Below are 17,086 nucleotides of genomic sequence, written 5' to 3'. Positions count from 1 at the left end.
TACTATTTTTTATTTATAAGCTCTAAATCGATTAAACATCAAAATTGTTGATTTTCGAAAATTAACTTAATCATAACTCATAAAATAAAAGCGATGGGGAAATATTTTTTATATATAAAACCTTAGTAATGGGCCATAAAGACTAAATCCATAACAAGATTGAACCCAATTATTACCATTTTTTATTTATAAGCTCTAAATCGATTAAACATAAAAATTGTTGATTTTCGAAAATTAACTCAATTATAACTCAAAAACTAAAGGCGATGGGGAAATACTTTTTATATATAAAACCTTAGTAATGGGCCATCAAGACTAAATCCATAACAAGATTGAACCCAATTATTACCATTCTTTATTTATAAGCTCTAAATCGATTAAACATCAAAATTGTTGATTTTCGAAAATTAACTCAATTATAACTCAAAAACTAAAGGCGATGGGGAAATACTTTTTATACATAAAACCTTAGTAATGGACCATAAAGACTAAATCCATAACAAGATTGCACCCAATTATTACCATTTTTTATTTATAAGCTCTAAATCGATTAAACATCAAAATTGTTGATTTTCGAAAATTAACTCAATTATAACTTAAAAACTAAAAGCGATGGGGAAATACTTTTTATACATAAAACCTTAGTAATGGGCTATAAAGACTAAATCCATAACAAGATTGAACCCAATTATTATCATTTTTTATTTATAAGCTCTAAATCGATTAAACATCAAAATTGTTGATTTTCGAAAATTAACTCAATTATAACTCAAAAACTAAAAGCGATGGGGAAATACTTTTTATACATAAAACCTTAGTAATGGGCCATAAAGACTAAATCCATAACAAGATTGAACCCAATTATTACCATTTTTTATTTATAAGCTCTAAATCGATTAAACATCAAAATTGTTGATTTTCGATAATTAACTCAATTATAACTCAAAAACTAAAAGCGATGGGGAAATACTTTTTATACATAAAACCTTAGTAATGGGCTATAAAGACTAAATCCATAACAAGATTGAACCCAATTATTATCATTTTTTATTTATAAGCTCTAAATCGATTAAACATCAAAATTGTTGATTTTCGAAAATTAACTCAATTATAACTCAAAAACTAAAAGCGATGGGGAAATACTTTTTATACATAAAACCTTAGTAATGGGCTATAAAGACTAAATCCGTAACAAGATTGAACCCAATGATTACCATTTTTTATTTATAAGCTCTAAATCGATTAAACATCAAAATTGTTGATTTTCGAAAATTAACTCAATTTTAACTCAAAAACTAAAAGCGATGGGGAAATACTTTTTATACATATAACCTTAGTAATGGGCGATAAAGACTAGATCCATAACAAGATTGAACCCAATTATTACCATTTTTTATTTATAAGCTCTAAATCGATTAAACATCAAAATTGTTGATTTTCGAAAATTAACTCAATTATAACTCAAAAGCTAAAAGCGATGGGGAAATACTTTTTATACATAAAACCTTAGTAATGGGCCCTCAAGACTAAATCCATAACAAGATTGAACCCAATTATTACCATTTTTTATTTATAAGCTCTAAATCGATTAAACATCAAAATTGTTGATTTTCGAAAATTAACTCAATTATAACTCAAAAACTAAAGGCGATGGGGAAATACTTTTTATACATAAAACCTTAGTAATGGACCATAAAGACTAAATCCATAACAAGATTGAACCCAATTATTACCATTTTTTATTTATAAGCTCTAAATCGATTAAACATCAAAATTGTTGATTTTCGAAAATTAACTCAATTATAACTCAAAAACAAAAGCGATGGGGAAATACTTTTTATACATAAAACCTTAGTAATGGGCTATAAAGACTAAATCCGTAACAAGATTGAACCCAATGATTACCATTTTTTATTTATAAGCTCTAAATCGATTAAACATCAAAATTGTTGATTTTCGAAAATTAACTCAATTATAACTCAAAAGCTAAAAGCGATGGGGAAATACTTTTTATACATAAAACCTTAGTAATGGGCCATAAAGACTAAATCCATAACAAGATTGAACGCAATTATTGCCATTTTTTATATATAAGCTCTAAATCGATTAAACATCAAAATTGTTGATTTTCGAAAATTAACTCAATTATAACTCAAAAACTAAAAGCGATGGGGAAATACCTTTTATACATAAAACCTTAGTAATGAACCATAAAAACTAGATCCATAAAAAGATTGAACTCAATTATTACCATTTTTTATTTATAAGCTCTAAATCAGTGGTGGCCATGAATCGTCAAGAAAATCATGAATCTGAAATATCTATATCTGGGCCTTAGAGCAAAAAAAAGGAAGGTTACTTTAAACCCTTCGGTCGATCTTGGCAAGACATTTATATAAAAAGTCGATATTGATCAAAAATTAGTGGACACCACTGCTTTAGAGGATGCCTTGTTAAATACATTACGCTCAGGTGTCAATAAATAATCGTTTAAAACAGATAAAAAGTATTGTAAAAATAAATGTGTAACAAAAAAATTGACGTGTGTGTGTAATTGTTTCTACAATTACCTTTTTTATTATTTTATTACTTTTTCTACTACTACCATTTTAATTTAAATACAGTACTTCGTTTTGCTTATTTTGAACCATAGTTAACAAATTTCTATACATTTCCTTATAATGTTTAAACAAACTCCAAAATTTAACTTTAAATACAAAATTATACATAAATATGCTGAATGGCTGCAACCCACAGTACATTATCACCATTAATTTTAAATCATAATTATCACTATGAGGTCAAATATCATCAGCATAATGTTCTGTATTCACTTATACGTGAAAAATTTCGTAATGATTCACAAAATATAAAATTTGTATGCCCTATAATATTATTTAAGCTTAAATATAGTGATTTTTTTTGAATCATAAAATTAAAATCATACGATGACGTGTTGTTCTCCTCCTCCACGAAAAATTTCAAATCGAACGTTGTCCTGGCGATTGAAAACCGCATGCGCGTGTACACGCCGGTTGTCGGTCAATTTGCTTACTTTTGGGCACGGTCTCCGCGCGGCGGCATCGTTTCGTTGAATGAATTCCCTCAATTAACGTTTTGCGTTTTCTGCGTACCCACGTTATCAACAAAAAATTGGTTGCTTATCTCACACGGTCTGGTGGTGGGAGTTTATTTATAAATGACACGGTAGACGTCAAATTTAGAAAGAAAACGGTGAACGTTTCAGTTCGGTCGGATTTTATTACACCGTGTAACCCCTCACATACATTAAAATAATATTTAATTCCGATTCCGAATTCTGGAAACAAGTCAATATGCCAGAAACGTCCAAGTGTAACGGTGATAAGAAGGGAGTTCGTGTTTGGTGTGATGGATGGTAAGATATTTAAAGTTGTAAGCGTTTTCCTCCTATTTTAATTTCAAATTTTGTTAAGTTATGATATGGTACATTTTGGACATGCTAACTCGTTGAGACAAGCTAAAGCTTTAGGAGATTGGTTGGTTGTTGGGATACATAATGATGAAGAAATTACCAAGCATAAAGGCCCACCGGTGTTTACACAGGAAGAAAGGTACAAAATGGTTAAAGGAATCAAGTGGGTGGATGAAGTAGTTGAAGGGGCTCCTTATGTGACCACTTTAGAAACGTTGGATAAGCACAATTGTGATTTTTGTTGTCATGGGGATGATATTACAATGACTGCTGATGGTGTGGACACTTATCATCTTGTTAAGGCTGCTGGAAGATATAGGTAAGTTAATATAAGTGTGTGGAAATTTTATGTTCATAAAAATTTACTGAGCATTGTTGAATACAATGCTATAACTGCATTAATTTTTTAATTGCCTCAATACAATGGCATATTTTTGAAACAACTTTAAACTACATGTTTTTAAATTCCTATTGGTAAATACTTTTATTTCACTGAATTATTGTTATTGTATTTTTTATTTCAATATATGTAAATATATTGTTATAAATTGTAACTTTCCATAATGGAATTTTAGTAAACAGAACAAAAAGGAATGGAAGAAACATAAAATAAGATAATTTCCTGTTTTGTTGCTTATATTTGTGAATCAACAATTTTTAATGAATAACTTGACTAAAAAAAATTCTTATGTTGACTGATTATTAATAAAATTCTGAGTAATACTCATCATCGGTTGTAGTACTTGATAAAGATTACATTCATTATTACCTTATTTATATATACTTTTAAATCTTGATAAGTTGATTTAAAATTATTTGATAAAGAATAAAAAAGAAACGTAACGTATTTATTTCATTGAGAAGCAATTTCTTCATGAATTAGTTAAAAATAGGGAAAAGATGTTTGCATTTGGAATATTTATAGTAATCATAACACAAATATTTTCTGTGTAATATAAATATTTGTGTGTAAAGGAATAGGTTATCAATAGCCAAAACGTCTTGTTCCTTTTAAGTGTTAAATATTAATGTTTATGAGATAAGGATAAATAATTATCTTCTGTTTGTACATGGGAGGTAAAAATTCCATTTTAGATGATACTACATAATTATTTTATATTTTATCTGATCAATGAGACTATCACAATACAATATGTCGCAATACAATATTCATAATCGGCTTATTATATAGAATTTAGAAATTGTTGTAAAGGTAGCTACACATGTAACTGCAAGCTTGACAAGCATGCATGATCAATCTTTTTCTACAAGCATGTAAAATTTACCTTCACACAATACAAGAATGCTTGAACAAGCGCCAGTTTGCACTTGGACCAAGTCGAGCTCGAACGACGATGACGTCACTGACACTGGCTGGTTTTTGTCTTGTCCATAAGAGGAAAACGCGGAAGAAGACACGTGATATATAGTGTAAAGAGTGGTTATTGAAAAGAAAAACCTACTCCCTTATTAATTTACTGAGTGAATTGAAGATATATCCACGTAACTGGCATAATTATCTCAGAATGAACGAAGAAACTTTGGTTTTTTGGTACACACGTGCGGTTTCGCTTGCGCAAGCTTGCATGATTAAAATTCAATCCATCATCAAACGGATTGCACAAGCAAAATGTTTGTGCAAAATTATCCTACAAACGCCAAAGCATACTTGTACAAAAAGATTGATCATGCATACTTGTCAAGTTTGCAGTTACGTGTGTAGCCGCCTTAAGAGAGTATCAGTATGGATTAAATTAAACAAAATATTCTTTAATCTTAGCCCTGAACGTTTCTTGTTCCTGTTTTGGAGCCATATTTGAGGTTCATTTCCTTCAAAATAATCTTGAGGGGGCACAATCAAGAAAGTTCATAAAAATAGGAAGTTGACTATTATATTATTTTATGTAATTATTGCATCCGTCCACTTTCATGGTTTCTACCATACACTGTTGGTGAAAAAGGAAGACTTTGTTTAAAGTATTTATTGTATTAAAGTTTTGCAAGTCGATTGTTGCTGCAATAACTAAATTGCATTAAAAAAGCCTAAATCTAAGACTGTTGGGTGGCTGACATAACATTTAGATTTTGAACCCAGTTGTATTTGAAGCTTCATTAAACTCATTGTCACCAGGTAAAATGTGTGGTTTAGCGTTGTCTTCCTGGATCCAAATTGTATGGCGACGACCGGATCTTAGCCATTTTGTTTGAATTTCGGCAACAATTTTCCAATAATCATGTTATGGCGACATTAGAAACCACTTTCGTTTCAATGGTCTCAACTGTGCGATTTTTACTGCTCCGTTTAGCAGGTTCCAAAAATACAAAAGGCCAAATGCCAAGTCTTCTATCAAAGTTCTTGTTTTCAGAATGATTCCAACGTGGACGAGCTACAGCGGCTAAGAACATTACTTTTGTGAGAAAACGCTTACTTTTGCAGGTCTTGTGTGGTTCATCTGTGAGGTAAAACCATTTCTCGTCTACATGAATCCACTACATGAAACAACTTTCTGGTTTAAGCATTGACAGAGCAGTTAGACCTTTACACATTGTCAATGTCGAAAAAGAGATTTTGAATGTCGTCGAAGAGCAGCCTGGCCTAAGTACTAGAATACTTGCAGAGCAACATGGGGTATCACAATCCACAATTTGGCGAATATTGAGGCACAATCCATATCACATGCAACGTGTACAAACCCTACTACCAGTAGATCTCATTCCATTCTTGGAATGAATTGGCCCTTTCATTCTGGATAATCGATTAACTGGTGCTTATTATTTACAATTTATGCACGATAATTTACCCAACCTCAATCCTCTGGATTTTTATTGTTGAAGTGACTTAAAAATCATAGTGTGCGCCACTAAAGTGCATAATGAGCAAGAATTGCGAAATCCAATTAAATTAAACCAAACACCATGGTTTAAGTCACGCTTGTGGAAGATCGTGGATTCGGCGGGCCCAATTGTGTATACAAGGTATGGGAAATAACTTCGAACACTTGCTATGATGTTATTTTAAAGTGTTTTATGTGTTTCTTCATTGAAAGTAAACCTTCATGGATATCTAGGAAACTAAAAAGCGTTTGCTACAATTTTTTTCACCTATTAGTCATTATTTGTCATGAGGAATATATCCCCAAGTTTATGCGTATAGGTTCAGAATCACCCTGTTTATACATGTCGTTATATAGCTATCTTGGATATTTCACAACGTCGTAGCGTATCTTGTGAATGTGGTGGGACATAATAGTAGACATAATGATTAATGAGAAATCCATATTACCTATAACACCTACTTTTATTTCGAACTAAATCAAATACAAAACAAGGGCAAATAAATTACCTAATTGACTTTCAACTTGCCCTCGACACACGTGTTATGACGTTTCAATTATAAGTTACGTTTCTTTCATCGACGTTTATTCTTTCATAATTCTCTTTTATTCGTTTACAAGTGTACATTCGCTATGTATTATTTCCATTTTCCGTGTTATTACTTTGACGTAACTGTTTGCTCGTTAAATATTGTGTGTATTGTACTTTTGAATTAGTAACACTACGATTTTAAATTCTTATTGACATGTGATATAGAATTGTAATCGTTTTTTAGTGTCAATTTTTGGGTTTAAATTTGTTTCGAACCGCGTGCACCATCTCAAGGTTAATGTTTGGGTTGGCGATAAAGTATTGTTTAGCGTTGAGGATATCAAAATCCTACTTATTTAATTGCTAACATTAATTGTTGAGTTGAACTCTTTGGGAACCTCAGAAATACATTGAGAAACGGAATATTAACCAATTCTTTTGCTTCTTCCTTGGTAATTATTATAGAAGAATGCTGCAGCATAGATGCTACAGTGTCTTACATCTTTGTTTTACCTTTGAAGCAATTCACCCATACACTCTGTTGAAGCATTTTGCTTGTGTCACGAAACACTTATGCTATTTCCATTCCTAATATTAAGCGGCCCAACATCGTAGGATTTGTAGTAAGATGATTTGACAACAATCCACAACTTTACCTGTCAAAATTACAATGAATGTTGTGACACCAATACAAGAAGAAAAAGCGTAGTTTCTTATAGGTTTCATTCCTGGAAAAGACAAAAAAGATGTCTAAAATGTGCATTCTATTCGAAAATATTTATTATTGCATCCCAGAAAATTTTTGTTGTATGGAGTTCCCGTATAATTTCTGACATATTTTGATACATTCTCTCCGCTTACTAACACTTTGTAGACTTTGAAGAGCAAAAATTCATTATTTCTGCATTATGTGTTTGTTTCTAATCCCTCAAATGAGATCATTTTTGCAAAATTAGATTATTACTATGGATTAAACTGTATAACACTTAGGCTGAAACAAGATCAAGAACTTTCTATTACAAGAAAATTAGAATGGTCAGAAATTGTCTCCTTCAATTTACAGCAATTTAAAAATCTCGCGGTATTAGTTTTTCATCTAATTTTTTTTTCATCTAATTTTTTACATGAAACATCTTTATTTTCTCCATTAATATCGTCGCCTGATAAGTTAGAAATATTACTTTCATTGTCTGATTCGCTTATCAATGTATTCTTATCACATTATTGGATGGAAGCGTTTTAGTTTAAAATTTGTTAAGTAAAATTGATGTAAACGGGAGAAGATTTGGGAAGGAAAAATTAATAGCTTTCTGCTTAATGAATAGGGAATGATACATTATCGTCAGATTGACACTATGGTCCTGTAAGATCCTCCTCGACGTCATCTTACCACTGTTACTGGTCTTTGGCAGTATATTTTCTTCACATCTGGGTGTTTCGGCAAGCGTTCCAGATGGCCCAGACATTTAATTCGGGCAGTTTTAATCTTCGAATATTAAACATACTGCAGTGTCTTAATTTCAGCGTATTTGTGGTTTTTCATCGCATCTCTTGGAACAAACTCTCCGAACTATCGAACAAACTGTTTTAATCTTCCTCTTCAATCAGTTTTTAGTTTCTTCATAATCTTTTCCTCATCTTTCTTAAAAAAAGTTTATTGTAATTTAATTCGTTGTGAACTTTACCCATGTTCAGTGGGACTTGTGTAGCAAATTCTAGGTTTCTGGGAAATTTTCCAACGTTTAATTTCTATCATAACTAAACCAACAAACAAATGTGGAAAATTTCCATGAATAATATTTCATGAATAGCGCCTAATAGACAAAAAATACTTTTTTATAACAAACATTTGATGTAATTTAATCAAATCTATAACTCCTACAGTTTTGTCTATGAAATTTTAAATATTAAAGTAAAAATTATATAATAAAATGCTTGAAATCTTGCCACATGCGCAAATTACAAATTAAGACACTTATTTCGAAGGTAGTAGTACAAAAATAAAAACGGTTTATTTTAATCCAATACAATATTGTTGCGAAAATCTAATCCTACACGATTTAATTATCGCTAAGATCGCAATGTAACTTTCCAAAGAGATATTATATGCATATAAACGAGTCATCATTTTTTTTTTTTATATAATCTTAATTTCATCTCATCTCTATATGCCACTCAATCACTTTTAATTACCCTAAGTATGCGAGTATGAGTGGTTATTTACGTTTACTACTTCAAAAACGTCATTTAGGTTTATTACGGGTAGCAAAAAAAAAATTAAAACGAAGAATCACCATCTAATTTTAGATAATTTGCTTCTGCGATTTATCCTTCTGACACTAAAAATAGTCACTTCTTGATTTGAAGTGAAACGAAGGTCGAACTTATTTAGATTTTTTTAGATCATTTTGTGATAGGTCAATTGAAATCAAATACTCAAATAAAAAAGTAAGTTTTAATACTGATTAGAATGTTCTGGAAGTTTGAACCAATCAAATCAGCAATGAACCGTATGGTGACGATATCAAAGATTGATTTATTCTCACATCTATTTATAACACACTTTATAGGCTGAACTTTTAAGCCTATTTTTGAAACAACATTCACTAATTCTTTTTTATCATCTACAAGATTTACAAATTTTAATTTTGGTTAAAATAAGATTCTTTTTTTTTTTAACTTTTTCATATGATGGTTTTGAGGTTGTAATTTTTGCGTTTTTCTTTTTGAGAGTATTGGTGATAAGAAAGAGGAAGAAGAATCCTCGACCTCTACGACCCCCTATCGTAAACAACGCGTAGCAATTGCGGTGGTCCATGGTCCAGATAAATTTGTGTGACGTTCAGAGAGACGAGATAGGTGATAGTAGACGGCGATTGGACGATTCCGAACACGCTATGTGTTCGGTTTATCGGTCCATACAACCTCGAATGAACTCCTTGCCGAAGCAATTTTCATTTTGATCTTTCTATTGGACGATGATCCCATTAAAAATAATTTGTTAAAGGAAATTATAGCTGCGAGGAAAAAACCTTGAGATAGTCTGATTTGAAATTCAAGGTTAATTTTTAATAATTTATAATTATATCCTGTTTTTTCTTCAATTTTAAAGTTTAATATAATTTAATCTTAAAAGTTTCTTTGGTTTTGGGGCTAAAGGTTTGTTGATGTTGTTTAATTTTGCGATTATGGCCAAAATAATCTTTTTTCTTGCTTTTTTTAACAAGATTTTTTTGTAATTTTAAGGTTGCGACAGAATTTTCTCGAATCTATAATTCTCGATAAATAATGATACAATACCATCCATATTTATAAGAAAGTTACCTGACGTGGCCTCGACTAATGCCGCTGAATCATTCCGAGGATAATTAATAGTTTAGGTCGGAAATGCGCTCGTCCTTATTATTAGTGATAAAAGATTAACATGAAGGAAATGATGTACTCATTCATAGATAACAACATACTATTGGATCATACTTTCGACGAAGGTTTGAATAAAGAACGACTTCCACAAATATTTAAGTCAGAAATTTTTAATTAATATTGATATGTTATCTCAAACGTGCTGTTTTATTAGTATTGTGTTTTAAGATTAAGGAATTTCGTCTCAATTGAATTTATTAAGCTTAATACAAGTTTTTTAAATAACTAAACATAAATAATTTTCGTTTCATAATGCACCATTATTTACTTGTTTTATTAGATAAGATATAAACGAGTTGTACTATACTAATCTCTTATTGCACCACCATTTTCTAGATTATCAAATGTTTGTTTTAACTACCTCATATCAAATTCCGAAAATGTTACTACAAAAAACAATAAATAAAGGCAGTAAAATATCAATATAACGCATTAATACATAGAAGGAAGTGGAACGCTAAATAACAACTAAAACTAGAACTAACACTAAACCTAAAACTTCTCGGTCAGTGTTAGTTCCACTTTTAGTTCAATAAAAATTATAATGTAGCATTGATTTATACATCGTATGGACAACTCGGGGAATACCCCGAGTTTATCTATGAACAAGGAATAGAGCAATTTGGGGAATAACCCGAGTTGGATTCTATCTATGAGTGCTAATATTTATAATTAAATATACTGATATATTAAATAGATATTAATAATTTAACTTAAAAATATTTTGTCCGTTATATTGCGATTTTATTGTATTAAAACATTTTTTTTTGAATCGTTACAGTGAAGTTCAAAGAACTGCAGGTGTTTCAACGACAGATTTGGTTGGCAGAATGTTACTATTGACTCGTCAGCACTTCCGTAGAGGACAATTTGAATACGATGTAGCTAAAGAACACTCTTCAACGATGGGACAAGATTCGAATGCGCGATCGCCTTGGACTGGATGTTCTCAATTTTTACCAACAACGCAAAAAATTATTCAATTTTCAGATGGAAAACCACCGGCGCCTGGTGATCGTGTTATTTACGTCGCCGGTGCTTTCGATTTGTTCCACGTAGGTCATTTGGATTTCTTAGAAAAAGCGAGACAACACGGTGAGTGTAGATTTAAATTTATTGCTGAATTAACTTTTATTAAAAAAAAAGTAGAGTTATGTTACAAAAGCAAATTTAAGTTGTTTAATGAAATTTTAAACGTGAAGGAATTTTCTATTGTTAAAAAAATTTGCAAGATAAAAAAAGTATTGAGTCTTTTTTATTTTAAATTATTTTTTATGAAATCATATTTGTCAATGTTAAAAATGTATATACATTGTACCCAAGATTTTTCTTGTTTTCAATGATAAAACACATTAAAATGATAAATATAAAAAATATGTCGTTTATCAACAACAGGAAAATATCGATTTAATTATAAAACATCGAAATTTATTATCAGTTAAGGTTATAACTTCCTCCACAAAATAAATGGTTCACAGCAATTTTAAAGCTGTACGGGTCATTAGTTTTGAACTGCTGACGCCGCACGTTCTTTGCCATATCTTAAAAAAATCGGCGTGTTTTAAGATTATTGAGTATTATCGTACTATTAAAATAAATCAGCTATGTGTCTTTGATTAAAGCCGAATAATGAATTAGAGACTAATAAATTATCTCTTATTCTGGTCATATAGTAAGCTTCATTAAAAATACAAATTTATTTAACAACCCATACCATTCAATTCTAATTCGATGCTGATTAAATTGATCAGAATCCGGATGGATGGATGCATTTACGTAATTGTTTTGGGATTTACGTCAATTACTTTAAGGTGATGATGTAAACACGTTGATTTAAATTAATAACGTAATGTTTTAAAAATTACTTTGTTTTTACAATCAGGAATTTATTAAATTTTTGCACTGATGTTAGGCTATGTCTATATGCTGTATATGTCTGAATTTAGGAATACTGTCAATTCTTCTGTGTTTTGTTGCGGAAGTTTTAATCTTGCAACAATGGAATTTGACGAATTTTATAGACTTAGCAGAGATTTATACAACAACTAATACTAGCGGATATGATATCGATCCGCTATATTACCTTGGTTTGAATGACTTCGTCCAACTTCGAAACTTGATTGAATTGATGACTTTATTATCAATGGCTGAAATTGACGGCATTTATAGTAATCAGTTTATTCCTACTATTAAGCAGTTCAGACATAAACAGGTTGTGTCAAGCCCTACTCGCGTCACCTTCTCTTCTGCCACTAAATGACTTTGTTTTCAAATGATTTAAATCTTGTGTCATTTTTTTTCTGTGCAAGTGGTAGCTCTGAAATGTTTAAGATAACTTAGATATATCGTAATTCCTAATTAATTCTGACTTAAAATTATAGCTTCAGAAAGCCTAACGTTACTACGTTTGAAAGATCAAATTGCATCATTCTTGCATTGAAGCTACAGACACAACTCGAATACAACGGTGCAAAATTCCTGCCATTGTTTTATCTTTGGGATCACGAGTTGTTGAGTATAGTCCTGTAATTGTTCCAAAGGAAAATGAAATGTCAAAAATAAAATCTGTATATATGATAAATGACGGGGTATGAAGAAATGCAGTCAAGAAAACAAGTAGCTGCACTAAAAAATTGAGAATCGGTCTAAATAAAACCAAATCAATTCATGTTAATTATGTTTAATTCATGTTAAATATCAATAATACTATAGTTCCATACTCAAACACTGCGAAATACAAAGGTATAACGTTTGATGTTCCGTTGGAAAACACGTTCAAAAGAAAAGACAGCAGCTTGGAATTAGATATAGAAACATGTATTGACTGATAAGATATGTCAACTTATTTGGATCCAAGATACAAAATGAACTTTTTTGATGCTGATTTAACTAACGAAGCAACTCTAAAAAGAGGATACTTTAATTAATAATTGGTGATATTTCCGCAAGGATCCTTCAAGAAATTAAAGTTTTCTCAAAAACTAACAATTATTTTTCAAAACGGGTTGGTTCATTGGAAAGAGGACACTCTTATTAACACTTTGGGAAATTTTCATACCTATATTCCAAAAAGTGGATTTTATACGAATTTTTAAAACTTAATCGGCGAAAATTGCAAAATTCGAAAAAATTGTACATTTCAAAAATTTATTTCTCAAAAACAAAAAGCTATTTTTCAAAATGGCTTGTTACATTAGAAAGAGGATACTCTAATTAATAATTGGTGATATTTCCACAAGGATCCTTCTAGAAATTAATTTTATAGCCAATTTTAAAAATTATCGATGAAAATTGCAACATCGAAAATTTATCAAAACTTCAAATATTGTTTTCTCAAAAACTAAAAGTTATTTTTCAAAACGGGTTGGTTCATTGAAAAGAGGACACTTTTATTAACACTTTGGGAATTTTTCATACACGTATTCCAAGAAATGGATTTTATACGAATTTTTATACGAAAATTGCAAAATTCGAAAAAAATGACGATCATTTCAAAAATTTGTTTCTCAAAAACTAAAGTGTTTTTTCAAAACGGCTTTTTGCATTAAGAAGAGGATACTTTAATTAATAATCGAAAGTGATAGCAACGACAGTTCTGCTAGTAATGAATATGATGATGAATTACAAGCGAAGAGAAGGAAACTGGACGAAACTGCAACAAGAGGTTTTATATAACATCGTATTGGAATTGTTACAATGAGGTTGCTAAAGACAAACCTGATATAAACAAGTTGTATTCAATGAAAAAAGTCCTATTGGGGTTAAACTTAATTATTATCTGCAGTGTCCAACACCTAAAAGAGATACTAATTCCTGTGAATTGTGGAGTACTAAGTACCAGGTTTTTTAATATCGCCGAATAATTAGTAACTATCCGATATCCGGCCGGATTTTAAAAAATGGCCGGGTAGGCCGGAAACCAATCTATCAAGAAATTTACTAAGAGTCATGAAGAAAAGCTACATTGTCATGTTAAGATCGCGGCCATTCAGCTACTTGTTAATATTGAACTCGGTGTTAACTTCCTATTAATGTTGTTGTGAAGTAGAGCTTGTGTGTGTACTTAACAAGGGTGGTGTACTTCAAATGACAAAATTTAAGAAAAGCTAATGAGTATATCTTAGTTGTTATCATTTTCAGTAAATTAAGTTAGATTAAAATTGCTGATTGGCCAAGGTTGGCCAGATTGTAATACGCATGAGTAGTAAAAAAAATAAGAGAAATAGCTGCTCAGAATAAAAACATCCATTTTACGTATTTGGGGATTTACATTTTAAACTGATATCAAAATCGTTTTCCGATTAGAAACATATAGTCAATTTCACTTAAAATGCAACATATAGTTCATTTTTTTTCTATAATGTCAAATTGTTGTAAAGTTGGCAAAATTAACAGGGAGTTTTGTTTTATCATGTTTTGAAGAAAATATGTCACATTGACGTTTGAGCTTTCGTTATTCAAAAAGAAAAGGTGCATAAAAAGTGTTGTGGGGTGTTTATTTGCCATTTATTTACCTAGAAAAGGTATTTTATTCTATTAATTACTTTGTAGCACGTTTTTACAACAAATATGTACTTCGTGGAAATCGTATTTATCTAAAAATTTATTAGTATTTTAACCTCAACTAATTAGTTACTGAAAATGTTACTAAAAATCATGAAAACAACATAAATTTTATAAGGCTCCTAGATAATACCAACAGAAACCCTAAATAATTTACATTCACAAGTATTATAGAAAAAAAACGAACTATACATAAATATATTTCCATAGAAACCAGGGCGACCTACGTACTTTGTCTCACCTAAAATGCAACATGTCACTATATTGCATATTTTTATTAAACTAAACCCGATACTTTCTAGTTCTAGGTCTAGTGTTAGTTCTAGTTTTACATTATCACTAGAAATAACACAAGACCTAGAACTAGAATCATTCGGGTTTAGCCGTCTTTAGTGACATGCGGCTAAATCCGAATGTTTCTAGTTCTCGGTCTAGTGTTAGTTCTAGTATTACACTAGCACTATCACTAGAAGTAACACAAGTCCCAGAACTAGAATCATTTGGGTTTAGCCGTCTTGAGAGACGTGCGGCTAAACCCGAATGCTTCTAGTTCTCGGTCTAGTGTTAGTTCTAGTATTGCTCTAGCACCATCACTACAACTAACACAAGGCCCAGAACTAGAATCATTTGGGTTTAGCCGTCTTGAAAGACGTGCGGCTAAATCCGAATGTTTCTAGTTCTCGGTCTAGTGTTAGTTCTAGTATTGCACTAGCACTATCACTAGAACTAACACAAGACCCAGAACTAGAATCATTTGGGTTTAGCCGTCTTGAGAGACGTGCGGCTAAACCCGAATGTTTCTAGTTCTCGGTCTAGTGTTAGTTCTAGTATTGCACTATCACTAGAAGTAACACAAGACCCAGAACTAGAATCATTTGGGTTTAGCCGTCTTGCGAGACGTGCGGCTAAATCCGAATGTTTCTAGTTCTCGGTCTAGTGTTAGTTCTAGTATTGCACTAGCACTATCACTAAACCCGAATGATTCTCACTAGAACTAACACAAGACCTAGAACCAGAAACATTTGGGTTTAGACGCGTGTTTCTTAAGACTAAATGTCTAAATAATAAATTTCATCTCGCGAAGCTTTCAAAAAACCTTAAGTGTACCAAAACAAATCAAATACACTTCAATAATTGATAACAAAAATCACTGTGCATTGACTCACCTTTACATATTTATCTACTAATAGCAATATTGTTTTTATTGCTTTACAATAATTAATTAATTTTCTCACAATTATGTGATTTATCATACATTTAATTTTCATGTAAAACGTTAAAAAGCCCTAAAAACACTTCATAAAAATAACAACGTTAAAATAATAAACAATTTTATTTTTTCTCTTGATTTTTTATTTTTATTATCAATACATTTGACGTTTCGAACCATTTTAAATAGTTCATCATCAGAAACCGCTCTAAAAGAGTTCGAAACGTCAAATGTATTGATAATAAAAATAAAAAATCAAGAGGAAATTCCTGTATTTAAATTTCTAAATTTTATTTTTTTTTGTTACAGGTGACTACTTAATTGTTGGTTTACATACAGATCCAGTAGTGAATCACTACAAAGGTTCAAATTATCCAATTATGAATCTCCACGAACGGGTTTTAAGCGTTTTAGCATGTAAATACGTCTCAGAAGTGGTTATTGGAGCGCCTTACGTAGTGACGCAAGATGTTTTGGATCATTTTAAGATCGACATAGTCATTCACGGGAAAACACAAGTTATGGATGCGGATGACGGAAGTGATCCATTTGCGTTACCGAAGAAATTGGGTAAATTTTTGCTGGTTGATTCAGAAAATGATATGACAACGGAAAAAATTGTGGAACGAATCATCAGGAATCGTTTGGAATACGAAGCTAGAAATAAAAAGAAGGAGAAGAAGGAATTGGAATTATTAAAGGTGATGAACGGGCACGCCGCCAATGGACACATCAGTGAGAATGGGCATTTCATAACTGCAAATGGGGATAAGTAGTGGGGAAAATGCAAGATCGTTTCAAAATTTCGGTGTCTGTGATGATGAGAGACTCGGTTGAGTGTACAAGAAACTCATGGAGAAAGTAGTAGAAAATTACGGACAAATTTTGAGTTAAACAGGATGATTTTTATTATATATTTTTAGTTTTTCTTATTTAAGATTTCTTTTAACCACTTTGGTAATCTGAACTTAGCGCTTGTACGACGCTAGTCAAACTTGTATGTACGTGCACAGGCTAAAAAGGCACTCGGAATCGCTGGCGAATCTAATAAAACTAAAATACACATTTAA

At 31.1% G+C, this 17,086-nt stretch overlaps 1 protein-coding gene across 1 annotated transcript; it reads left to right on the top strand.

The window, feature by feature from the left end:
• The first annotated feature begins 3,021 nt into the window (after positions 1–3,021).
• On the top strand, positions 3,022–17,086 carry LOC111419309 (phosphoethanolamine cytidylyltransferase). The gene is made up of 4 exons (XM_023052082.2): positions 3,022–3,397; positions 3,456–3,773; positions 11,025–11,338; positions 16,326–17,086. Exons 1-4 carry the CDS (start codon positions 3,336–3,338, stop codon positions 16,790–16,792), a joined length of 1,161 nt encoding a protein of 386 aa, XP_022907850.1. The 5' UTR covers positions 3,022–3,335; the 3' UTR covers positions 16,793–17,086.

This window comes from Onthophagus taurus, chromosome 1, assembly GCF_036711975.1.
Source record: "Onthophagus taurus isolate NC chromosome 1, IU_Otau_3.0, whole genome shotgun sequence".
Classification (NCBI taxonomy): domain Eukaryota; kingdom Metazoa; phylum Arthropoda; class Insecta; order Coleoptera; family Scarabaeidae; genus Onthophagus; species Onthophagus taurus.
The sequence above is the reverse complement of the archived record's forward strand: the minus strand, read 5'-3'. Positions and strand labels throughout refer to the sequence as shown.